Source organism: Sciurus vulgaris (assembly GCF_902686455.1).
Source record: "Sciurus vulgaris genome assembly, chromosome: 11".
In the NCBI taxonomy this organism is placed as follows: domain Eukaryota; kingdom Metazoa; phylum Chordata; class Mammalia; order Rodentia; family Sciuridae; genus Sciurus; species Sciurus vulgaris.
Window position 1 is genome coordinate 57,985,077 of NC_136472.1, and position 27,185 is coordinate 58,012,261.

A 27,185-nucleotide genomic window follows, 5' to 3' on the forward strand; every position below is an offset into this window, starting at 1 on the left:
TCTCTCTAGACCCCCGGCCTCGTGCTTTGAAATCCGGGTCTGCTTGAGTGGTGGAAGGGAAGGAGCAAGTGGGTGGGGCGAGGTCGGGGTGGGGGTGCAGCGCTCAGGGTGAGCGACCCACTGCGGACCGCAGCAAACGCTCCGAAGTTTTGACAGTATTTATGCATAGGATCTCTTACTTGAGCAGTTTTGGGAGAAATGACTGTTCTGTAACAGAGTGGGATTGGGGGATTATCACTGTTTTGTACATTTCCAACCCTGGGCCCGGGAAAGGTATGAGATAGAGATTTTAGATCTTAGGCTGAGGCTGATAGGTGGGTTTTTTATTAGAATTTACTTTTATGACAATGCAATATAATAGATTGACTCTCCCCTTGTAAGATTTTAAAACTCAAGGGCCAAACTGAATGAACTTTATATAAAGAATGATTATTCATTTGTGGGATTAAAAAAAAAAGACAACTTGTAATGATATCACTATTTATTTTTCTAGATTTTCTGGCATCTACATCGCTAAAATCTTGTTTTAGGGGTTATCATAACCAGAAACCATGACGGCTGCTGAGAACGTGTGCTATACTTTAATTAACGTGCCAATGGATTCAGAACCACCATCTGAAATTAGCTTAAAAAATGATCTAGGTAAACTTCTATAAAGTTTAAGTTAAACTTGAATTTTTAACAGATATAAACAAATTTGCACATTAACGGGGTGCCATGTGATGTTTTGATACCTGTTAACATTGTATAATGTTTAAATCAGTTTAAATGAATCACAGACATTAATTATTTAAGGTGAAAACATTTCAAATCCTTTCATCTAGCTTTTTAAAAAATACATTACCGGCCTGGGGACATGGCTCAGTAAGACTGGAGGTTCAATCCCCAGCATTGCAATCAGTCAATAAAATATACAGTACGTAATTGTTGTCTGTAGTCACCCTACTGTGCAGTAGCATGCCTGAACCTCTTACTGCTATAAGGTAGTACCCACTGATCAACTTTTCCCAACCCCTGGGAACCAACTTTCTACTCTCAACTTTGTAAACTCTGATAATATTTTGAGAATGAAATGAAAAAGAAGAACATTTATATTTCATGATCCTTCATAATTAGAAATGCTTAATTTTCATCTGAATATTTTTTCTTAGAATGTCTTCAATAGATCTTATGAAAAATGAAAACATTACCTTTAGACTTTCAATATTGGTTTATGGAACTAGAATAACATCTCAGTTCATCTTAGGCAAGCTGAAGAAATGTAATCATCTAAAAAAAGAAATATAATCGATCATCTAATTGTTAGATATTCTTCAAAATAAAGTAATTGTTTCTGCATTTTAATGTGTTATATTTAAATGTAGCTGACAATTCTTAGGTATCAGGTTGAAAATGTGGGGTGGAATATCACTTTGTTCAGTTAACTTACTTAGCTTATAAAATCAAAAAGAACTTTATTCTTTGGGTTTCTGTTCCAACAAATGAAGTCAACACTGGAATAAACATGTATTTTCCCTAAAAGTTTAAGCTTTTCATTTTGAAAGTTTTTTTGCAAGAAGAAAACAAGAACTTTATTTCTGAATTTTAAAATTGTATATTGTCTCTACTTTTAAAGTGCATACTTACATAAGTGATTCTGTCAAGGAAAAAAAAAAAAAAGACTTTTCTCCCACAGTGCTGGGGATAAAATTCCAGGCCTTACACATGCTAGGCAAGCACTCTTATCACTGAGTTATATTCCCAGCACACCCCCCCTTTTTTTCCCCAAAGTAATGCTTCTTATTTAATTGAACTATTAAGAAAAACTATAAATTAAACTGATAGTTTTAAACACAGCTGAGTGAAAATTATACTTCAAATATTGTTAAGTATCTTTTAGAAGGCAATTTTAATGAGACAATATTTCGCTTACCTGTTCCCACCTCTTAATTAGCATTAATGGAATACTTCCTGATCTTATGTTACTTAGTATTAGATGCTGTTGAAGTCTATTTTTACTTTTTTACTTTTTGTCAGTACTGGGATCCAACCCTCTTGCATGCCAGGCAAGTGCTGTACCACTAAGTTCTACCCTCTGCCTGAAGAAGTTTATTTTCAGAGAAGGGAAAACAAACCCTCTTTTATGGCATTTAGCTGATACTATTAGATACAAAAGCCACGTAAATTTTCCTTTTTCCCCCATATTCACATAAGATAGTTGAATGGAATACAAATTAATAAATATACTTTTATTACTATTTTTCCATAATAAAAGTTTTTTATTATTAGATCCCCCAATGCTTACAATTATAACTGGAAGGGTAAAGAACTAACTCGTAATTGGAATATTACCCTTGTCTTAATTGCAGTTGCTTTAACTGTCCTCTAACAATAATTAAATAAATAGTCTCCAATTTTGTGTATATTTTTGCCTTTAAGAAAAGTTGAGGGCTGGGGATATAGCTCAGTGGGTAGAGTGCTTGCTTGCACCCTGGGTTCAATCCCCAGCACCACAAAAAAAAAAAAAAAAAAAAAAAAAGAAGAAGTTGAGAGGAGAAAAAAGAACTAGTTTCTAATTTTGAGTAATAATTTTTTTGTTTGGTTAAATATTGTTACTCCCACAATTTACCATTTTTATTTTCCTTTTGTCACTGAATCTGAACTCAGATAACTGTACATTCCCCAAATTAGGAAGTGCTTCGTATATTATTGTGAATTGAATTGATAGTTGAAATTTTCCATGTGTTCATAGAGAGCAAAAGTTCTAGAAATTATGAAGATATGGAAAGAAACACATATCCTTCTTTCACCTTGATTTGGATTGTTGGAATAAATGAAAATTGAGATGGAGGTTTGGTTTTGTTTTGTTTATTTTTGTTTCAGGGCTGAGGACCAAACTCAGGGCCTTGTGTGTGCTAGGCAAGCGTTCTGCCACTGAGCTAAATCCCCAACCCCTGGGTGGAGGTTTTTAAAATATAAATGGCACAATTTTTTTTTTTTTCCAAGTTACTGTTAAACTTACTTTAAAAAATTTTTTTAAGTATTGTTACAAGTGGAGTTTAGCCTACTAAATTACATTTAGGAATTTTCTGCTTTGCGAAAAATAAAAATACTAGAGCAAAAGAAGCCATCAAGATTATAGTATTAAAATTTTATGACTTTTGAATTTTGTATCCTTAATGTTATGAAACAGGATATGAAATTTTTTTTTTTTAAATCAGGGGTATTTGGAGCAAAGAGGAAAAACTATTTACACCTAGTGAATACAACTTTAGCCACTTAGAACTTTACCTGATTAGTCCAAATATCTGAGGGTATTCTCTATTCTGCAACATGTGAAAATATCATACTAACCTAGTAATAATAGTCTTTAACAGCTTAGAAAAGTCTAAATTCATTTTTTTTCTGGAGTTTAAGCCCTTCTTGTAACCCTACCAAGTGGTCTTATATAGTCTCTTTCTCTTTGGCAATAGGAAGTCATTAATGGACACTTGACTTTAGTTGTTAGAAATTTATTTCTCACCAGGCATGGTGGTACATGCCTATAATATGAGCAACTCTGGAGTCTAAGGCAGGAGAATTGCAAGTTCAAGGCCACCCTGGGCAATTTAGCAAAACTGGGGAGTTGGAGCTCAGTGATAGAGCACCCCTGGGTACCTAGCACCTCAAAATAAAGAAAGAAAAGAAAAAAAGATTTATTTCTCATATTTTGGCTCAAATCTGCTTCCTGGTAACTTCGATTTGTTTCTTTCTTTCTTTTTTGTGGTACTAGGGATTAAACCCAGGGAATTTAACCATGGGGCCACATCCCCAGTCCTCACCACCCCCCCTTGTTTTTTTTTAAAGAGACAGGGTCTCACTGAGTTGCTGAGGCTGATTTTGAACTCAGTTCTCCTGCCTTAGCTTCCCAAGACACTGGGATTACCGGCATGTGCCACCATGCCCAGCTCCACCAGTTTCTTCTAATTGTTTTCTTCATGATAGCTTTAGGATTATTGAAGTCTCACTCAACATTCTTCTTTATCATCTCTCCCACATATTTATTTATTTTTTATGATCTAGACAAGTGTAGGGCTGGAAATGTAACTCAGTAGTAGAGTGCTTGCCTACTGTGTATAAGGCTCTGGGTTCAGTCCCCAGGACCCCTCCAAAAAAGTATAGTATACAACTATAGTAGCAATGTGTTTGTTTTGTATTTCTTCCTTTGAATTTTGAATTGAAAAGATTTTTAGTACCATAAACTTTTCAGCATGTAATGATAATAATGTGAAGTTATAGATTGTTTTGCATAGAGTACTTTGTATTCTACAGTTTTTAGCTAAAGTAACAGTAAAGATATTTTATCTAAAATATCCTTAATTCTAAACAGTGATTACTAATATGGAACATTTTAATTCTCTTCTAGTTTTTCAGATGGTATCTTGAGAGTCTAAAATTGTGTCATCTGTAGAAACATGATAGGATTGGAATTATTTACTCTGTTCTCAGCCTTAATTTTGAGTATTCAGTGCTCTCCTCCTAATATTTATAACAGGTCACCATGTCCCCCCTCTTCCCATAATAGTGGTTGTAACTTTGAGAAAATGCACACAAAATGAGCTGCTTTAAATTCAGAAGCACATATCTTAACATCTGTTTATGTATTGAAAAGTAGTTACATGTATGTTTGAAACACACCAGGTAACCAAGTAGATTCGTGAACTCTTATGTTAACTCAGTTGATAGGGCCTAGAAATCTAATCCACTTCTTCACATTATATGTAAAGAATCCGCAGTTTAGAGATAAATGAATTGTGCAGAAGTACATAGCTCGTTTGTGGTAGGGCCAAGTAGAGAAAACTTGTCACTTGAATTTGTGCCTTTATTACCATTGCAGATAATAAAGTATGTTTTATTTTGTTAATTTGTTTTTTAAATTATCCAGGAAGCCTGGCACAGTGGCGCATGCTTGATATGCCAGCAACTCTGGGGGCTGAGGCAGGAAAATCACAAATTCAAAACCAGCCTCAGCATCTTAGGGAGGCCGTAAGCAGCTTAGTGAGACCTTGTCTCAAAATCAAAAATAAGGACTGAGGATCCTTGAATAAACTGGGTTCAATTCTCGGTACCAAAAAAAAAAAAAATTACCCACAGAATTTTCTTTTGAAATAATTGTGCTTTTTTTTTTTTTTTTTTAAAATGACTCAGAAAAAGGAGATGTGAAGTCAAAGACTGAAGCTTTAAAGAAAGTAATCATCATGATTCTTAATGGTGAAAAGCTTCCTGGACTTCTGATGACCATCATTCGTTTTGTGCTGCCTCTTCAGGATCACACCATCAAAAAATTACTACTGGTATTTTGGGAAATTGTTCCTAAAACAACTCCAGATGGAAGACTTTTGCATGAAATGATTCTCGTATGTGATGCATACAGAAAGGTAAGCCAAACCATAATTATTTCTGAATATTGCTTTGATTTTAAATAATTGTAAAATTAATGGAATGGGCCTTGTTGGTTTTTAAAATTAAATCTTTGATAAGATGTAAGTTGTGGATATTTGGAATGGAAGTTATGAAGTGTTACAAAAAGTTTTGTTGTTTATTTTTTTTTTTTACATTTTCTATGCATTTTATGTGTATGTGTTATTAGTTAAAAGTTGTAAAATGTATGTATATATCTGTGTGTATATACATATGTAAAAATCACTCTAATCAAAAGGAATCTGATAGAAATTGTCTGATAAAATAGGTCTTTTTCCTTAAACTTACTTCGACTTTTTCCTTTGAAAAATTTTACAATTAAAATTAATTTTTGTAAAAAAGCTGAAACTCAGCATTTCATTTTTTAAATTTTTGTGCCAGGATCTTCAGCATCCTAATGAGTTTATTCGAGGATCTACTCTACGTTTTCTTTGCAAACTGAAGGAAGCAGAATTGCTGGAACCTTTAATGCCAGCTATCCGTGCTTGTTTGGAACATCGACACAGCTATGTTAGAAGGAATGCTGTTTTAGCCATCTATACTATCTATAGGTAAATAAAGATACTTCTTTGTCTTAGTTCTGTGACGACCTTTTAGCTTTTCAGACTGGAGGTTCCGAAGTGGTTACTTAAAGGCTATATGTATTGACCAGCAAAATATTTTTTCCTATTAAGTTCAGCATTGGAAAGTCAAAAAGAAGGTGGCAACACTTGGCCCTAGTTTCTGCCTGACAACAATCTGCTGAAATTGAATGATGCTGGCTCCACTTTAAAAAGATTATAGTGTAGCTCAGTGGTAGAGCTCTTGCCTAACATGAATGAGACCCTGAGTTCATTCTCCAGCACCACCAAAAAGAATTAAAAAGTTAAAAAAAAGTCAACAAATTTATACACTTTAAGCCAGTACCTGTCATTCTCAATTATATTACTTTGGTTCACTTTTCATTGAAATATATTTGCTTATCCCCTAAATACTTTGAGCATTGTGTTGTTCACCATATCACCCACCCCCTACTGAGGATCAAATCCAGGACTTCTTGCATGCTAGGCAAGTACTCTACCACTCGGCTACCTCTTCAGCCACCACCACCCGCCTTTTTTTTTTTAGACTTCATTTTGAGACAGGGTCTCACTAAGTTTCCAGGGCTGGCCTACTTGCCTCCCAGCCCAGCTCGAGTTTTTGACCTTGTTTTAGACTTCTCTTTTTGTGGATGTGGATCTTACCTTTTTACCCTTAGAGGCTTTGATGAGGGAACTTTTTTAATGAGAAGGGCTGCAATTCTTAACTGATTCCTATTGTTAGAAGGCTGAAGTATTTGAACTTTTTTTTAGAAACAATTGAAAGAAGTTGTTAGATGAGGCTGCAGTGCTTGGTTTTTATAATCAACTGGTGTCAATTTATTTAGAATTAGAATATAATTTTATAAACATCTTTGTACTTCAATATCTTACTTGACTGAAATATAATTTCACAGGTACCATAATGTTATAGTAGACTTTAATAAATATGTTATCTGTTAAGAAAAGTGGTATTCTGATTAATAACAATTTAATTCTTTGAATGTCAACATACAAACCATACAAAGTTCAGGATTTAAATTACAGGGCACATAAAAATAATGACATTTATAAGAATATTGGAAATTTGAATAGTGACTGGCTTTATGATGGTATTAAGGAATTCTTAATTTTTATAAGTATGATAATGAAATTATAATTAGCTTTAAATTTTAGAGAAACCATACCAATGTTATTTACAGAAAAAACAATAAATTGGGATTTTTTTCAGAATAACATAGAAGGAGAGGTAGACAGGGATATAGGTAAAATAAAACTTGCTGAGAATTAATTGTTGAAACTACGTGGCATTTTTATTAATCTAGTGTTTATCATTCCTTGTACTACAATACTTTTAAAATTTCTAAAATAAGATGTAAGTTAGTAAATAAGTAAATAGAGTGCACAGCCAATAAAATTCAAGATAATTTTTTTCTCTCGTAATTCTTAATGAAGGATTATTCCTTCATTAAGAAAGAGTTTTAACTTTCTTAGTATGTATTCCTGAAGTATATGACAGATAATTATTAGAGTTATCAGTCAATCAAATGTATGTCAAATAAATCAACTCTTTCTATATTGAACTAGAAAACAAAATTTGATAACTTCATGAATGAAGGTATGACCTTATGATTTCTTCCCCTACTTCTAATTGATTTTAAAAAGCAGAAGAATCAATGGGGTTATAAAGTTTAACTTTAATTTTGGTATTATCCAGAAAGTTACTAAAATAGTAAAGCACGTTTTTAATAAATATGTTACTGTTTTATTTAAAGAAATTTTGAACATCTTATTCCTGATGCTCCTGAATTGATACATGACTTTCTGGTGAATGAGAAGGATGCAAGTTGCAAAAGGAATGCATTTATGATGCTAATTCATGCAGATCAGGTGAATACTAAAAAATACTTCTATGACTATATTTAAATGAGAATAAAAGTGTTATGTAGTCCTGATCATGTTTTCAGTTAGTAATTTTGTTTCTATTGTCTGTGATTTGAGTGTTCCCATATTTTTTAGATTTTTGATGTAATTTATATAGTTTATATAATTTCTTAACCCTCTGAGCTATATCCCCAACCCTATTAATTTTTTTATTTTGAGAAAGGGTCTCACTAATTTGCTAAGGGTCTTGCTAGGTTGCAGAGACTGGACTTATATTTGCAGTCCTTCTGCCTCAGCCTCCCAAGTAACTGGGATTATTAGCATGTGCCTCTGTGCCTAAGTCATATTTATTTTTTTTTTAGAAAATAATCAAAGAGGCATTTAAAAAAAAAAGAGGCATTTCATAACAGCCACTTCATAGTTTTGGGTCATGGGGGAAGGTTGGTGCTGGGGATTAAACCCGAGACCTTACACAGCTAAACATGTACTCTGTGTTTGAGCTATGCCACCAACCCCATTTAATAGATTTTCTAGATTGAAGTTGTTATGGCTGTATTCTGTGGCATACTACTCTAGGACTTCTTTGCTTATTTTTCCTTATATAATCTAAAAATGTTTAATAGAAAAACAGTAGTAAGTTTGTATAGGTCCACCCTTAGCCATGTCTGTGGAAGTAGGGTGGCCTTTATTAGGCTCTATTAGTTTGATAAGAAGAGACCAATTCTATATCCAGCTCTGCTTGTGGTTAAAATATGTGGATCTGCTTTTGGTTAGCAGTGATTCTGCATCTGCTGGTGGCATCTAATTTGGAAACTTTGATACCCAGTATTGGTTATCAAAATGTGGGAAATAATATGAAGACTGAAAAATACGGAGTCTGTCCATTTCCTCTGAAATCTATATACTGTCATTTTCCCCTCAGATCTTCCATTGTTTTTTTTTTTTCCCATTTATTTTCTGTGATAAAATACATATAACATAAAATTTACCATCTTAACCATTTTTAACTGTGCAGTTTAGTGGTATTAAATACATTCATGATGTTGTGCGGCCATTATCACCATCCATCTCCATAACTTTTTTCATCTTGTGAGACTGAAACTCTGCATCCATTAAACAATAACTCCTATTCTCATTTCTCCCTGCTCCTAATAACCACCATTCTACTTTCTGGGCTCTGTGATTTTTTTTTTTCTATTCTAAGTACCTCATATAAATGGAATCATTTAATGTGTCCTTCTGTGACTGACTTATTTCACTTAGCATAATGTCTTCAGAGTTCATCCATGTTTTAGCATGTGTCAGAATTCCCTTCCTTTTTAAGGCCAAATAGTATTCCACTCTTAAGTATATACCAAAACTGCTGGATTATACGGCAATTCTTTTAATTTTTTGAGGAACAACCATACTGTTCTTCATGGCCATTGTAACACTTTATATTCCAACTAGCTGTACAAAATGGTTTCAGTTTCTCTATATCTTTGCCAGCACTTATTATTTTCAGTTGTTTGATGGGTATGAGGTGATACTAGGTACTATCATTTTATCTTCCTAAACAAAATTATGAGAAAGCTACTTATATGAGCCACAATATTTTGTTCTCTTATAGAATTGGTTTTACTGATCTATACTTTTTCTATTATACTGTTTAACTACATACATAATAAAGGACATAATCAGAACTACTTCAATTAAATTTATTGATATTTTTACTGGAGAGTTATTGTTGAGGCCCTAGTTCCCCAAATCACAGTATATATAAGGATCTACATGAAATTTTTCTAGATCTCAGTAATAAGAATACTATGTTTGTAAGTAGTTAGTTTGTTTTGATTGCGTGAATACACTGACTCAGGTAATGAGTAGTATTTTTCTCTTTGGTTTAGATGCAAAAAAATTCAGACCCTCGATTTGTGGCCTGTTTCTAGAAAAATGTATTTGACTTTCTGTTTTATATTTTATATGTTAACTTCTTACTTGGTTTCTTCATTTTTTTCCCAATTAATTTCTCTGTGCCCTGATTTCTTCATTTATTTTATATTTAAGCATAATATGTGTATTTTTAGAAGTTGCATTTTATAATTGTATCAAATGAGGTAGGGTATGATAAATATATTCTTATTTCTTTAGGATCGTGCTTTGGATTACCTAAGTACGTGTATTGATCAAGTTCAAACATTTGGAGACATTCTACAATTGGTTATTGTTGAGCTAATTTATAAGGTAAGAATAATAATTTATGATGAGTAAATAAGCTCAACAGTTTAAAATCAAAACTAAATAGCCTCTTTCTGGGCACTATTAATTGCTAGGAAAATACGTTGTAATAATAGCTATGCACAGCATGCACATGAAAGTCACTTTTTTTTCCTGTTGGTTTATTGTATTTTTCAAATATGTGCTTCCATCCTTTCTATACTTGGTAAGGGATTCTATAAAAATTCATGACTTGAGTTAGTAGAGTTGAGAAGAAATCATTGTGTACTGTCCAACCACTGAATAGCTTTGGAATAAAATTCAAGATTTTTCTTGAATATACACCAGACTACTTTGGATATCTAAAAAGCTCCCCCACCTCCTAGGAAAAAAAAGCCATAAATGTTTTTTATGCTCTTTGTTTATGAAAGAGAATAGAGAAACTTTAAGTGCAGGCATACCTCTTTTATTGTGTTTTGCAGATACTGTGTTTTTTATCATTTAAAGGTTTATGGCAGCCCTGTGTTGAGCAAGTCTATCAGCATTATTTTTCCAACAATATGTATTCTATGTCTCTCACATTTTGGTAATTCTTGCAATATTTTACACTTTTTCATTATATCTGTTATAATAATCTGAGATCTTTGATATTAATATTATAATTATTTTGGGGCACAGTGAACCACACCCATATAAATTACAGACTTAATTGATAAATGTTATGTATGTTTTAAGTGCTTTATCAACCAGCCCTTCTGCCACCTCTTTCCCTCTCTTGGACCTCCCTAATCCCTGAGATAATGATATTGAAATTAGGCCAGTTAATAATCTTACAGTGGCCTCTAAGTTTTCACATGCAAGAAATAGTAACATCTCTCACTATAAATAAAACTAGAATTGATTAAGCTTAGTACTATGGTTTGGATATAGTTTGCATGTGTTTCCAAAGTTCACATATTAGGGAAGGCTCAGACCATAGAGTGGTGGAACCTTTAAGAGAGAGAGCTAGTAGGAGATTACTGGGGTCACTGCCCTTAGAAAGAGTTAAGATAATTCTAACAGGACATTGAATTAGTTCTCCCACAAGGGTTATAAAAAGAGTAAACCTGGCCTCTCTTGAAAGCCTAATCTAGAGCAAAGTCCTAACTCTAATTCTGTAAAGGTTGAGAGAGGAAGGGAGCTTCAGAAGAAAAATTTGAAACTAGCGAAAGTTGCTTCATAAGGTTTAAGAAAAGAAACTTTCTCCATAATGTAGAAATATAAGGTGAAGCAGCAAGTGCTGATAAAGAAGTTGTAGCAAGTTACCCAGAAAAATCTAAGATAATTGATGAAGTTAACTGCACTAAACAACTAATTTTCTGTGTAGATGAAACAGCCTTATTTCAGAAGAAGATATCATTTAGGACTTTCATATTAAAGAGGTGGAGTCAATGCCTCTAATAAGAGGTCAGACTAACTCTATTAGGGGCTTTAAGTGGAAGCCAGTGCTCATGTACTATTCTGAAAATCCTAAGGCCCTTGAGAATTATACTAAATCTGCTCTCCCTGTGCTCTAAAAATGAAACAGCAAAACCTGAGTGATAATACATCTGTTTACAGCATGGTTTACTAAATATTTTAAGACTGGTCCTCAGAAGAAATGATTCCTATCAAAATATCACTGTTTCTTGACAGTGTACCTGGTCTTCCAACAACTTGACTGGGAATGTATAATTAGATTAATGTTGTTTTCATCCCTTCCAACACAGCATCCATTTTGCCGTCTGTGGATCAAGGCATATTAAGTTTCATTATTTCAATATTTATTCTTTAACAAAAACATTTCATAAGACTATAGCTATAGCTACCATAGATAGTGATTCTTCTAATGGATCTAGGCAAAGTGAAAGGATCATTAAGAACCCTTGTGGTTCATGGGAGGAGGTCAAAATAACAACATTAATAGATGGATGACTTTGAGGGATTCAAGACTTAAATTGGAGGAAGTAACTTCAGATGTGGCCTGAAAATGTGGCCAAATTCCTAAAGTCTCATGATAAAACTTTAATGGATGAAGAGTTGCTTCATATGAATGATCAAAGAAAATTTTCTTGAGATAGAATGTACTCCTGGTAAAATTACTGTGAACATTGTTGAAATAAGAACAGGAGTTTAAAATATTACATAAACTTTGTTAGTGAAGTGGCAACAGGGTTTCAGAGGATTGACTCTTAATTTTGAAAGAAGTTCTACTGTGCTATCAAACAGCATCACATGCTACAGAGAAAGCTTTTATGAAAGAAAGAGTCAATTGATGTGGCAGACTTCACTGTTGTCTTATTCTAAGAAATTGCCACAGCCACCCAACCTTCAACAATCAGCCCTGATCAACTAGTCAGCAGCCATCAACATTGAGGCAAGACCCTTCCAACAAAATGATTATGACTTGTTGAAGGCTCAGATAATCATTAGCAATAAAATATATTTTAAACAAGGTAAACGTTTTTTTTAGACATTATTATTACACACTGCGTTACTATGATAAAAATATCAAGAAAAATCAACTTAAAGGAAGAAAGGTTTATTTGGGCTCACAGTTCCAAAAATTTCAGTCCATGAGCTCTTGGCTTTGTTGTATCTGGGCCTGTGGTGAGGTCAGGACATCATGGTGGAAGTGTGTGGCAGAAGAAAACTGCTCACCTCATGATGCCAGGCAACAGAGAAAGTGGCCAGGTGCAAAATATATGCTCTGAGGATACATCCCTAGTGACTTACTTCCTCCAACTAGGCTCTATCTTTCAAAGTTTCCATCACCTCCCTCCCAGTAATGCCACTGTCTGAGGACCAAGCCTTTAACACATGAGCCTTTGGGCAACATTCCAGATCTAAACTATAACATATACTTAACAGACAATAGTATGTGTAAACACAACATTTTGGTAAAACAAAAAATTTATGTAACTCACTTTATGATATTTGCTTTTTTATGGTAGTCTGGAACTGAATCCATAGTCTCTCTGAGGCATCCTTGTATGTTGATAGGACATTGTAGGCCATTGACTAGTAGGAAGTATAAAACCAGGTAAATGAAACATGTTACTGAAAGTGCTATCCCCCACTTTTTTTCCCAGTGCTGGGGATCAAACCCAGGACTTGCACATGCTGCATATGCTAGCTAAGTGTTCCCCCACTCTATATCCTTTGGAAGAATTTATTATTTCTTAATGTTCTGATAAAAGGTACCATACCATCTAGTTTTGCTACTTATACTATTACAAGTTAACAAAAATACAGATTCAGGAATGGCTTTATGAAATAGGGTAGTAGAAACAAAAAACCTATGGCAGGCACAGCTAACAGATTATAACTTTCTTTGCTTCTACAGAAAAGGGGCCCCTCTCATCACAGGGTATTAATCATTTAGAACTGACATTTAAAATGAAATTGGAATTGTAAATATATAATTTCTCTGAATTCATGTGTATGGTTTAAGGATGCCACTGAAGTTCTTAAAAATAGTTAATACCCTGCTGTGTAGTGAATTCTTTGTTTAGTAGGGTCTAGATTATTAAGAGGGAATAATTTTTAAATCATGCCCAAGTAATAGAGATTTGACTATATATATTTCAGGAAAATCTAATATATTAAGTTTAAAAGAGAAAAATAAGGGACATGTGCTTCACTGCTAAAGGTGTCTGAATAGGTTGAGAACAGAATACAATTTTTTTAGTTTCCTCTCCAATATTGAATATGGTCCCAAATAATGGAAAATATAATTGAGTGAAAAAGATTATCTTTCATGCTTGAAGAACTGGTGTTTTCCTTTTATCAGCTGTTGATTTACGTCATTCATTATGTTTTCCTTTTTGACATGGTATCCAAAAGAAAAATTTATACCAAATTTAATATCCTGTCACAGTACTCAAATTAATGGGACTTGGTTAATGTGTTTGCTTTTATGTTTTACATTTTCTCCTTCACGTGTGTATATAGTATGTGTATCTTTTATAAATAAGTCGTCTAAGGCGCTGGGGTTGTGACTCAGTGGTGGAGCGCTTGCCTGGCATGTGTGAAGCACTGGGTTCAGTCCTCAGTATCACATAAAAATAAAGTTAAAAAAAAAAGTAAACTTTAAAAAAAAAAGTCATCTAAAAATCTTTTGTGAAGCAGTGAATATACAAATTATGGTAGAATAAATAAAGGAATGAGTAGTTGTGATAGATATTTGAAATAAAAATTCTTTCTGAGATTACCAATGTTGTGTCACATTGTCTCATCCCATGTTGGTCAGTATTTCTATATGTCCTTGTAAGAATATTTTTAGCTTTTGCTGGGCATGGTGGCATATGCCTGTAATCTGAGTAACTTAGGAGGCTAACATAGGAGGATCACAAGTATGTTTGTTTTCCAGGTCTGTCATGCTAATCCATCAGAAAGGGCTCGGTTCATTCGTTGCATTTATAACTTACTACAGTCATCTAGCCCTGCTGTGAAATATGAAGCTGCTGGGACATTAGTAACACTGTCAAGTGCACCAACTGCAATCAAGGTACTGCTTATTTCTTTTGGGGCCAGATTAGATATGCTGTTTTATCACTCATGATTTAGTAACATTGCAATTCACTATGTGCTTACATGGCAAAGAGCAACTACAAATTTATAAAATTATTTGCCTTGTTACAGAATCCAATCTTCTTTCTTCCTACCTTCATATACACAGACACTAAGGATTATTAATAAATGTTATATACTAAAATATTTTAATGATTCATAGTGATCTCTTTTTTAACAATCACATTTTTAAAAAATTTTTTGGACCTTTATTTTATTTATTTATTTATATGTGGTGCTGAGAATTGAACCCAGTGCCTCACACATGCCAGGCAAGCGCTTTATCACAGAGCCACCACCCCAGCCCCTCACAGTGATCTTTAAATGCCTGTTTTTTATGTATTATTATGTAGATGTGTTAAACTTTGTCCCTAAAGTGAAATTTCCTTAACAGCTATACTTACTGGGATTCCCTATCTGCTTTTTTTCTTAGTTTCCACTCTTTTAAGTTTTTGGCTGTTAGAAAGTATTTCTGAGCCTGGTGTTGTAGCGCCTACTTATAAGCCTAACAAGAGGCTGTGCTCGGCAGGAGGATCACAAGTTTGAGGTCAAGCCTAGGCAATTTCAAGAGACCCTGCCTCAAATTAAAAATTAAAAAGGACTGGAGATGTATTTCAGTAATAGAGCACTGCTGGGTTCAATCTCTATTAACAAATTTAAATTTTTCTGCCTGTAGTAGCCCCTTTCAGTCCACATGCCTTTGAACAAAATGCATAATAAACTTGTACAGGGGCTAATGAGTGTATTTTGGCTTCTTAGGGCTTTTTTAACACTTATTGTATGACTATGTTTATGACTTCTTAAAATGTCTTTTTTTATATATGTAGGCTGCTGCTCAGTGTTACATCGATTTAATTATTAAGGAGAGTGATAACAATGTAAAGCTCATAGTTCTGGATCGATTAGTAGAATTGAAAGAGCATCCTGCTCATGAGCGCGTCCTTCAGGTAAATGCTGTCTCAAAGAGAGAGATTCTCAATAAGCGATTATTCAAATGTTAATCATTCCCAAACTTTACTATCTTAGTTAACTTAAAACTTTGAAGACTGGGCAGTTTAAGTTTGTTCAACTAAAGTGAAACTCTTCTTTATGGGTTATTGTCTTTGCCATAAAACAATAGTTCTAAATAAAGACTCACTAAATGCATTGCTAATCTTTGAACAGAACAACAGCAATGAAAAATTGCCATAAAATACATTATTGGAACAGTTTGAGAAATGTGAATATAGACTGTATTTTACTTAAGAGTCTGAATAAGTGTTAAATTCTCTGAATGTGATATTTATATTGTGTTTATATAAGAAATTATCCAGGAGTGGGAATTTAGCTCAATGGTAGGTGGTTGCCTATCATGTGTGAAGCCTTGGGTTCAATCCCTAGCACCACCAAAAGAAAAGAAAAATTATCCTGTACTCTTGGGAGAAATATACTAAAATGCTAGGAGAGTGATAAAGCAAATATGGCAAAATATTAACAATTGGTGAATATAGGTGAAGGGTATATAAGAATTTGGGTGAAAATCCTAAAGGCAGCCAAGTTGATAGTGGTTCCTGTAGTAGTGCTTACAGCGGCGGCAGTGGGTTACAGAATTAAATGACAGTGGGCAGCATGTTTTGAAAAACTGTTTAAAAGTCTATTTGGGAAAAAAGAGATGCAGATTCTTATAGTGAGTTTGGATGCAGCTGGAAAGACCCCTATCTTGTATAAATTGAAACTGGGAGAGACTACAATGCTACCCTTCCTACAATAGATTTCAGTGTGAAGACAGTAGAATATAAAAATAGCAACATCCCAGTGCTTCTGGGATGTTGGTGATCAGGACAAAATCAGACATTTGTGGCAACGTTATTTCCAGAATACCCAAAGTCTGATTTTTGTGATTGATGGTAATGACAGAGAGTCAGACCCAGGAAGAACTAATTAGAATATTAGCAGAAGATGAATTCAGAGATAGTTTTATTAGTGTTTGTAAATAAACAGAATCTTCCCAGTGTTATGAATACAGAGAGATACTGGACAAGCTTGGCTTACATTCCCTCCACCAGAGGAATTGATATATTCAGGTTACATGTGCTACCAGCAGAGATGGGCTTTACAAAGACTTGTACGGGCTCTCCAACCAGCTCAAAAACTAGAAGGAACCCAAAGCAATCCATCCCTGTGCTTTGTGACAAAGCCAGCTGGCCTCCTCTGAATACATTTGCATGTGTGAGGAACCTCAGTGGCTGTGTGGCTGGGAGTGGGGACAGCTTTCTTACTCTGTGCCTTATATACCCCACCCTATAATATAAGAAAACCAGTATTACCTTTTTTGGGGGGGGGGGGAAGAACTTTTAGAACTTTTTTAACATCTTGAAAAACTTTTTAGGTATAAAGCTTTATAGAAGTAAAATCTTTTGTAAATTAGATTTGTGCTATTTAAAAATATTTATCATAGTTTTGTTTTGAAGCATGCACTTTTAAATATTACATTTTTCTATAGAGCCAAGTAGTAATCACACTTAACATAGTTAGCAGTTTCTTAATACTATCTAATACTAAGTGTAGATTCAGATTTTTATTGTTGTCCCAAAAGTACCCTTTTTATTTAGTTTGTCCTGTTCATGATGATATATCGCTCTGGTTAATGTGTCCTTTCAGTCTCTTAATTTTGAGCAGTATCTTTTTTCATGACACTGATTTGTTGAGGTGAGAGAACCAGTTCTTATAAAATGCCCTTCCTACATCTGACTGGTTGCTCTTGTGGTATCATTTAACTTGTTCCTCTGACTTCTGTGTTTCCTAAAAACTGTAAGTTGGATATAAAGTTTGATAGAGCCACAGTAAACATTGTCAGTTTGAATGCAACATCTGTGATGTTATTAGTTCATATTGCATTACATTGGGAAACCCAAAATGGATAGTTCTTTTCCCAGTAGTAAATCTATTATCAATCAAAGGATCAAGGTGATGAGCAAACCATTCTGCAGTTAAGCTTTTCTTCTTGTGACCAGAAAAATTGGTGTTAATCTTTGATTGTTTGCTTTTTTAGGATCTGGTAATGGACATCCTAAGAGTGTTGAGCACACCAGACTTGGAAGTACGCAAGAAAACTCTGCAATTAGCATTAGATCTTGTTTCTTCTAGGAATGTTGAAGAGGTAAAAAAAAAAATAAAGGAATAAAAAATGATGCCCCTTTGTAAGTGGTCAGGCCAAACACAATGTAATTCTGACTATTTCTACTTTGTCTGTAGTTGGTTATTGTCTTGAAGAAGGAAGTAATTAAAACAAATAATGTGTCTGAGCATGAAGACACTGACAAATACAGACAACTCCTTGTACGAACATTGCATTCCTGCTCTGTCCGATTTCCAGATATGGCTGCAAATGTTATTCCTGTGGTATGTAATTTTGAAGATCATAATTTTTAAGTTCACTACAAGAATTTTTTTTTTTAGTTTTTAATTATTCAACAGTTAATCTGAAATGTCAACTTTCTGGAACCACAAAATCTCAAGGTAAAACCTCAGCCCTTTTTATGGGTCTTGCTAAGTTGCCAAGGTCAGCCTCAAACTTGCAGCCCCCTTTTGTGTGCACCACCATGAGTTTTAGTTCTGAAAGTGAAAGAATCAGTTGTGGGAAAAATTTAAGAACTAGAATATTTTGCTTTCTATCTCTGTTAAATAAATGAGGTAGGTTATTATAATAGAAGATTTGCCTCTGAGTTTTTAATTTTCTCTAAAATGATTTTACTTATAATTTAGGATTATCTAATAGGAATTGTAGTGGGTTTTTTTGTTTTGTTTGCTTGTTTGTGTTTTGGTGGTACTGAGGTTTGAATCCAGGTCCCTTCATGCTATGCAAGCACTTTACCACTGATCTACATCCTCAATTCTTTTTTTTTTTTTTGAGTCAGAGTCTCTCTCAATTGCTGAGGCTAGCCTTGAACTTGCAAGCTTCCTGCCTCAGCTAAGTAGCTAGAATTATAGGTGTATAATACCAAGCCTAGCTTGACTTGTTGATTTCTAGATTCTCTTTTAGAAAGTGAGTTTTATAATAAACTTCAGTGCATATAGAGAAACCTTTTGTGACTTTTTTCATAATAGTACTTGTCTCTCAACTTATATTTTGTTTTGTTTTTGAAACTTATTAAGTTCCATTCTTCTCAAATTTCTTAATTTTTTTTTTTCTTTTTTGTGGGAGAGGGTACTGGGGATTGAACCCAGGGGTGCTTTATCACTGAGTTATATCCCCAGTCCTTTTTTATTTTTTATTTTGAAACAGTGTCTCACCAAGTTTCTGAGACTGGCCTTAAACTTTAAATCCTCCTGCTTCAGCCTCCCAAGTCTGAGATTACAGGCATGCACCACTGTTCCTTGTTCTTAATTTATTTCTTGTCTTAAATCATTTTCTTCCTGAAAATAATGTAATTGCTAATTCTATTCCCCTGCCCGCCTTTTTTTTTTTTTTTTAGTTAATGGAATTTCTCAGTGACAGTAATGAAGCAGCAGCTGCTGATGTCTTGGAGTTTGTTCGCGAAGCCATTCAACGCTTTGATAGCCTGAGAATGCTGATTGTTGAGAAGATGCTTGAAGTCTTTCATGCTATTAAATCTGTCAAGTAGGTTTAAAATATATTTTGGTATAATGTCAAGTAAGCATTTTACCAATTTCTGTCTTCAAAGAGCCAATTGATAGAAAGTATAATGGAAAGAGATGGGTTTAGTGGGGCACATCTGTAATCTCAGCTACTTTGAAAGCTGAGTTAGAAGGCTGTCAATTTGAGTCCAGCCTGGGCAACTTTGGGAAACTGTCTCAAAGTAAAAAATAAAAAGAGTTGGGGATATAGCTCAGTGGTATGGTGTCTTGGGTTCAATACCTAGTACTGGAAAAAATTTATACATAATGGAGAGGAGCTAAATTTCCTTTTGGGTTGATTTATCTAGGTTACTCTTTCAGATTTTTTCTAAAAAGGTGTGAATTCTAAAGTGACTAAGCATATTTTTATATATTTTTTAAGTTATATCTTTTTGGAATATAGTTATTATTTATATCTCCCTTTGGCATTTGTTGAAGAGAAAGATTGAAAATGCAACCCAAATCTGACATGTGTTTCTCTTCAGATGGCCCTTACTAATGAGAAAGGATTATTTGTTTTTTATTGTTTGTGGTAGTTACTCAAACCCAGGACCTTGAGCGTTTTAGGCAAATACTTTACCACTGGACTATATCCCCAGCACTGAGAAAGGATTGTTGAATGCAAATTCAGCTTCATTTTAAGAATTTGATGGCCGGCTAGGTGCCATGCACACTTGTAATCTCAGCTACCCAGGAGGCTGAGGCATGAGGATGGCAAGTTTGAGGGCAGCTTTGGTAACTTAGTAAAACTCATCTCAAAAATAAAAAATAAAAAGGTCTGGGAATATGGGAATATAGATCAATGGTAGAATGCTTGCCCATCATGTGCAAGGCCCCAGGTTCAACTCCCAATACCACACACACACACACAAACACAAAATAATTTGATGGATGTACTATGACAGACTTACATTATGTCCACTTAGATATGAAGGAAGGGACCAACACAAAATTGCCTTTATAATATGAAACTATTGGTATATATGGAAGTGAGCAAGATTTGTTCCCTTTGTGAGAAAAAAAATCATATCATTGACAGCCATTAAGTCTTAAAACTTCAGTTTCTGTAACTGATTTTTTTTTTTTTCTGAATAAATTTAAAATCTTAGGAAAGGAAAAGTAAAGCCTTTATCCAGTTTAACATTTGAAACTGGAGAATTTTTGCTGTGTTTTCCCCCACTGAGCATTGAACCTCGTGCCACCTGCATGCTAGGCAAGCACTGTACCACTGAACTGCCATCTCCGGCTCTTTTTACTTCATTTTGCCCAGACCGGTCTTCAGCTAGACATCCTCCTGCCTCAGCCTTCCTACTAGGTGGGATTATAGTCATTGTTGCTGTGTTTAGGTTTTGTTTTGCTTTGTTTTGTTTTTCCTGTGCTGGGTATTGGATCCAGCATCTCTCACATTCCAAGCAAATGCTTCACTACTGAGCTACATGCCCCAGCCCCTACTTTATGTTCTTGTCCCTCTGTATTTATTGTTCTATTCAGCATTTTGTCTCTTCTTTTCAGTGACTACAAGTAAGAAGTAAATTAGTGTTTCATTAAAGTAATACATGTTTTTTTAAAGAAAAAATGTTTTATTCTTATAGCCAAGATAGAGTACATCTTAATATTTTCCTATATTTGCTTCAGAATTATATTTTAAAGAATTAAAACATTCTAAATGCATTTGAAAGGCATGACTGTCCCATCACTGATCTGCTGATCTTTTCTTACATTTCCAAGTTAATGTCTGCTAAGGTAATAAAGCCAAATTTACCTTAACTGCCATAAGGGACACTTTCCTGGGAAATGTTTCAGCATTTTATTTTTAATTCTGGGCTTATCAACTTTAGAATATTCCCAATGATGATAAGTGAGAAACATTATTTTCCTAGGGATTTTTGAAAGAATCTTCCATATTTAGAACTGCAGAATCTTATTTTTTCCCTTGAGCTTAAATTCACAAAGAAATATTTCTGTTTCAGGATTTATTTTCAAGGTCTTGTTTCATATTTTGTATTCTTATCTTAGGATTTATCGAGGTGCATTATGGATCCTGGGAGAATATTGTAGTACCAAGGAAGACATTCAGAGTGTGATGACGGAGGTTCGCAGGTCTCTTGGGGAGGTATGTTTTACTTTAGTAAATCCTGCTTACTTATTTTTGGTACTGGGTATTGATTCCAGAGGTGCTTTACCACTAAGCTACATCTCTAGTCCTTTTTATTTTTTATTTGAGACAGGCTTTTGTTAAGTTGCAAAGGGTCTCCATGAGTTGCTGAGACTACCAAGATTGGCCTCAAACTTGGGATCCTCCTGCCTCAGCCTCCCAAATCGCTGAGATTATAGGCATGCACCATCACATCCAGTGTAAATCCTGCTTTATGTAGTGATTTATGCTTCTGAAAAATCTAATGAACTGAGGACATAGCTCAGTGGTAGAGTGCTTACCTAGCATGTGAGAGGTCCTGGGTTCAATCCCCATAATCACCAAAAAATAAAAAAATCTTTTGTGTGATGATTTACATTTGTGTTTTTATTTAGTAGTGACTGGACTGAAGAACACTGAAAAATGTATTTTAATTACACAGATAATTGAGCCTCAAGAACTGTGGAAAATTAGGGATGCCTCACCCCTATGAAAGCCATACACCTACCTATATTATTTACACTTCTGGATAAGATTTTGTTCGAATAAAATATTCCATGTTCATAAAAAGGGAAAATGGCTGATAAAATTCTGTTTTAGCCTGTTAGTTCTGAAAGAATGCCATAGAACAAGGCTAAAATTAGAATATTTTTGTACTAGAACTGACAGTATTTCCTCATCTAAACATCCTTGTGGTAGAATACAAAGAACAATGGACTACTTGTCAGAAGACCTGGGTTATACTCTTGGTTCTGCCGATAATTAACTGTGGAACCTTGAATTTAAGTTTCTGAACTGGCTGGGCTCTAGTTTTTTCGTCTATAAAATAAAAGGAATTAAAATTGGTAATGATTAAAGACTATTGAGCACTCTTTTTTTTTTTCCTGGTACTGGGGATTAAACCTCGGGGCACTTAACCACTGAGCTACATCCCCAGCACTTTTTATTTTTTTAATTTTGAGACAGGGTATTGCTGAGTTACGTAGGGCCTTGTAAAGTTGCTGAGGCTGGCTTTAAACTTGGAATCCTCCTGCCTCAGCCTCTCGATTTACTGGGATTATAGATGTGCACCACCATGCCCAGTGAGAACTCTTAAATTAGACTAGTATTAAGGAATAAATACATAGTAGCCCTTTGGTTAACTAAACAGGGTAGTTAATGAACTGATTGGTACAAATGAGTCACATTTCTTTCTTTTTTTTTAGAAAGATGAGTGATGTTTTGGGTTAATATTCAAGGGAAAGGATGAAGAATAAAGCCAATGTCAAACAGAAAGCAGATGCTCGCTGCTTTCTGTCAGACATTGTCCTATGCATTTTTCTAGAAAGTAACTTGGTGTGGAAATAATTAAAATTTCCATTTAACAGATTAAGAACTGGGACTCAAAGTTGTTTAATTCACTTTCCAGAACCATACAAGTAGTAAGTGGCAGAATGAGAAATGTAAAGCCAAGAATGTCAGCCAACTCCAAAACCCCTGATCTTCCCATTGCATTATCCTGAGAAGGAAAATAAATTAAAAGCAGAGTCAAAAATTCCATTGGGATGATGTCTTTTTCAGAAATAATTCGACTATTTAAATGTGATTTTACAGCTGGTCATAGCACACCTGTAATCCTAGCAACTTGGGAATCTGAGGCAGGAGGATTGCAAGTTTGAGACCAGCCTAAACTTTGAGAAAAAACCCTCTCAAAATTTTAAAAAAGGTTGAGGATGTAATTCAGGGGTATTTAAAAAAAAAAAAACAAAAAACAAAACTAGCCCTAATACTACAAAAAATAAGTAAATAAACAAATAATTGTAATTTTGCTTGCTAATTTTTCCAATTGATTTTTAGATCCCAATTGTAGAGTCAGAAATAAAGAAAGAAGCTGGTGAATTAAAACCTGAAGAAGAAATAACTGTGGGTCCAGTTCAAAAATTGGTTACTGAAATGGGCACCTATGCAACTCAGAGTGCCCTCAGCAGTTCTAGACCCACCAAGAAAGAGGAAGACAGGTAATTTATGGCCCCTGTGCCCTGCCGGCTGAACTATTTTTATTATAACTCTCATGTATAAAACAGTTGCGTGATTTCTTTTCTTAGTTTCCTTTTGTGACCAAAATGAAAGTCTGTGCCACTTAAAGTACTTGAATGAAGGAAAATGTTTAAGTTTTCCCTCATTAATTGTGTTGATGGTTTTAATTCTCCGCTCTTCTGTTTTCTTATTTTCATTGAAGTAAATGTGTTCTGTTTAAAGTAAAATTATTTTAGTCACATGGAAAATGTGAAGTGAAGGTAAGTATGATATTTGAATTTGATAATTAGTATCTGGAAAGATATTTTGAAGATTTTCATTTCTTATTATTTGTACTCTACCGTCTGAGCTATCTCCCCAGCTGACAAGAACCCTTTGAGATAGAGTACATCATCTCCATTTTATAGAAGAAAAATTTGAAACTTAGAGAATTTTGTAACCTACCCAGTAAATAAATAGATAAGCTGGGATTTAAAGGTAGATCATTAGCACCAATATATATATACCCTTTCCTTTTTTAAATTTTTTAAATTTTGAAACAAGGTCTCGTTAAATTGCATAGGGCCTTGCTAAATTGCTGAGGCTGGCTTCAAACTTGGCAATCCTCCTGCCTCAGCCTCTGGAGTCTCTGGTATTATAGGCCTGGGACCATATGCCTGGCTACATATACCCTTAACCAAACTTTTTTTTTATTTTCATTCATTTGAAGTTAATGTCATGTGTTCTTTTTCTTTTTGAGAGTTAAAGAAGGATTTAACTGCAGGGTGGCAGTGAGGGTGACTTATTTGAATCATTCATACAAAAGCTGCATGCTGCTTAAGAAGGTAGTGGTTTTCATTTTCCTTGATTGGTTTGCAGACCTCCCCTGAGAGGATTCCTTCTGGATGGAGATTTCTTTGTTGCTGCCTCCCTTGCCACTACTCTAACCAAGATTGCATTGCGCTATGTAGCTTTGGTTCCAGAGAAGAAAAAACAAAATGTAAGTTAATTTATTCTACATTTACCCAACAGTTGATTATTGAGCACCAGTAGTCAGTGAGAAACTCATAAGATAATGCTCAAGTTCCTATAATGAAAGCTCATTGTTTAATAGACATAATGGACATAATAGTACAATATAATTGAAAAATTGATAAAGCAATACAATAATGATAACATGTGTTTAGTATATAGTGAAAGAGACGTGATGGTTTGTGAAGTTTACTTCTGTTTGTTTTGATTAATCAAGGATCATTCAAGGAAATGCCCTTCTCTCCCCAGAATCTTCATCCAGTCCATTCATTATTTTATCCCAGAATGTTTCTCAGATTGTTCTCATCTGTGTTTCATACCTTTATCATAGTTTCTGACTATTATCCTACATTCATACTCACATGTCAGGTTATGAACTCTACGATACATTGTTGTTGTTGTTGTTGTTGTTTTTTCATAATTTTTTCCCCCGGTTTTCTTCTTTTTCCAGTGTTTGGACCAATGTGGGGAGGGACATGCTTAGCTTAGCCAACTATTGAGAGTTGGAAACAGGACAAAGTTCAAGAACCTTCCTGGGTGGGGTGCTGCTTTTTTTCCTTCATTTTTTTATTTTATTTTTTTGTAGTTGTAGATGGACAACCTGCTTTTCTTTGCTTTTTTATGTGTTGCAAAGGATTGAGCCCAGTGCCTCACAAGTGCTAGGCTAGCACTCTACCACTGAGCTACAGCCCTAACCCTTTCCTTCATTTTTTAATTCTGGTAAAATGTATGTAACATAAAATTTACTATTTTAACCACTTCAGGTATACAGATAAGTAACAATGGTTCAGTGACATTAAATTCATTCACATTGTTATGCAGCTGTCCCTCTCCGGTGCTTATTCATTATCCCAAACTGACACTTTGTATCTAGTAAACAGTAACTCTCCATTCCTTCATGTCCCCTTTCTATCCATGTAAATTTGCCTATTCTAGGTACCTCATATTAGTGGAATCATTAACTTTTTGTCCTTTTGTGTCTGATTTATTTCACTTAACCTAATATCTTCAAGGTTCTTTCATGTCGTAGTATATATCAGAATTACCTTGCTTTTTAAGGCTGAATAATACTCCATTGTGTGCATGTTTCTTTATCCATTTGTCTATCATAATATAGTCAATTATCTTTGAAAGACTTGTTTCTTTTTTTTTATCTTTGTAGTGCTGGGAATCAAACCCAGAACCTCATATGGTAGCAACTGAGCTACAACTCCAACTACACAGCTCATTTTATTTTTGAGACAGGGTCTTATTAAGTTGTCCAAACTGTCTGAAGATCCTCCTGCCTCCTAAGTAACTGGGGGTAAATGGGATTCAAGACATGCTCTGCCCTTCCCAGCTGAAAGATATTTTTTTAAGTGAGAAAAAATCTTATATTTACCATTTATAGTGCTTTTCTTTTTTGTGTGTCACAAAATTCAGATTTCTGTCTTCTTTTTAAACAACTTGATCATGCTTATAATGCAAATGTGCTGGAGAGGAATTCTTTCAACTTTCATTTTTCTTAAACTTCTTATTTTGCTTTCATTTTAAAAAATCTTTCCAAGGAATCTAGTTGGTGCATGCCTATAATCCTAATGACTCAGGAGGCTGAGGCAGGAGAATTGCAAATTTGAGGCCAGCCTCAGCAACTTAGTGAGGCCCTAAGCAACTTAATGAGACCCTGTCTCAAAAAAAAAAAAAAATAGAAAGGACTTAGTGGTTAAGCATCCCTGTTACCCACCCACCCCCCAAAAAATCTTGCCATGATAAAATTATGGATGTTTTTATTTTATTTGTGTTCATTTCTTTTAAAAAATTTATCACTAAAATGAACAAGGAATGACATAATCAAAACTATGAAAGGGGCTGGGAATGTAGCTCAGTGGAGTGCTTGCCTCACATGTGTGAGGCTCTGGGTTCAATCTTCAGCACCACATGAAAATAAATAAAATAAAGGTATTATGTCCAGTTTGGCAAGGGCATAAAGCATCTGGGTCAGAACGCTACACGTGACTGAAAAAATAAGCTGTAGTTCACTTATGGAAGACTTTGAATAGCAGACCATGTAATGCAGACTTCAGTATGAAGATGAAGGGAAATCATTGAAGGTATTTACATGCAGAGTAAAATGCTTGTGCAGTATAAAAATTAAGATAGCAGTAGGTGATCACAGTTAGCATCACTAGTAGTGGAACAACTTATTATGTGCGTCCTGATACAATGTATTTGGGAATGTAAAACAATGTATCTGGTATTTTAGCCATAATGGTGGACTATTCTATTTAAAAAAAAAAAAAAAAAAAAAGAGGTCTGGGTTCTTTGAGAAAGTCAGTGTAATTAAAAACAAAGAGGAAACTAGTCTATATTAAAAGGGACTAAACAGAACAATAGCCAAATAAAATGCATGAAGCTGATCCTGGATTTAAAAAATAAATATATTTCAAGGGGTTAGGTTTGTAGCTCAGTGGTTGAGCACTTGCCTAATGCCTGTGAGGCACTGGGTTTGATCCTCAGCACCACATAAAAATAAATAAGTAAAATAAAGGTATTGTGTCCATCTACAACTTAAAAAAATATACATTTTAAAAAATTTAAAAAATTAAAATATACATTTAAAAAATTAAAATTAAAAATTAAAATTAAAAAATTAAAAAATTAAATTAAAAAATTAAAATTAAAATGTTTTTTACATTACATTTTAATGTATTTTTGATACATTATAGGAAGATTTATTTGATTTCAAAATATAGATCTATTTT

General features: G+C 34.2%; 1 protein-coding gene and 1 pseudogene across 4 annotated transcripts in view; both read left to right on the plus strand.

The window, feature by feature from the left end:
- COPB1 (COPI coat complex subunit beta 1) overlaps positions 1-27,185 on the plus strand; it is a 39,449-nt gene that overhangs the window by 685 nt on the left and 11,579 nt on the right. For all 3 annotated transcript variants that reach the window (XM_079104239.1, XM_079104238.1, XM_079104240.1), the window contains exons 2-14: positions 494-642; positions 5,167-5,396; positions 5,821-5,990; positions 7,772-7,886; positions 10,011-10,103; positions 14,467-14,604; positions 15,494-15,613; positions 17,698-17,805; positions 17,901-18,047; positions 19,121-19,266; positions 21,300-21,396; positions 23,254-23,414; positions 24,292-24,412. In XM_079104239.1, the coding sequence (XP_078960365.1) occupies positions 552-642; positions 5,167-5,396; positions 5,821-5,990; positions 7,772-7,886; positions 10,011-10,103; positions 14,467-14,604; positions 15,494-15,613; positions 17,698-17,805; positions 17,901-18,047; positions 19,121-19,266; positions 21,300-21,396; positions 23,254-23,414; positions 24,292-24,412 (1,737 nt within the window). In that variant the 5' untranslated portion in view covers positions 494-551. The remainder of the gene's footprint in view (positions 1-493; positions 643-5,166; positions 5,397-5,820; positions 5,991-7,771; positions 7,887-10,010; positions 10,104-14,466; positions 14,605-15,493; positions 15,614-17,697; positions 17,806-17,900; positions 18,048-19,120; positions 19,267-21,299; positions 21,397-23,253; positions 23,415-24,291; positions 24,413-27,185) is intronic.
- Positions 15,841-16,983, plus strand: LOC306638520 (ADP-ribosylation factor 2-like; annotated as a pseudogene). The gene is made up of 2 exons: positions 15,841-15,885; positions 16,267-16,983. The product of its transcript is annotated as an ADP-ribosylation factor 2-like (transcript).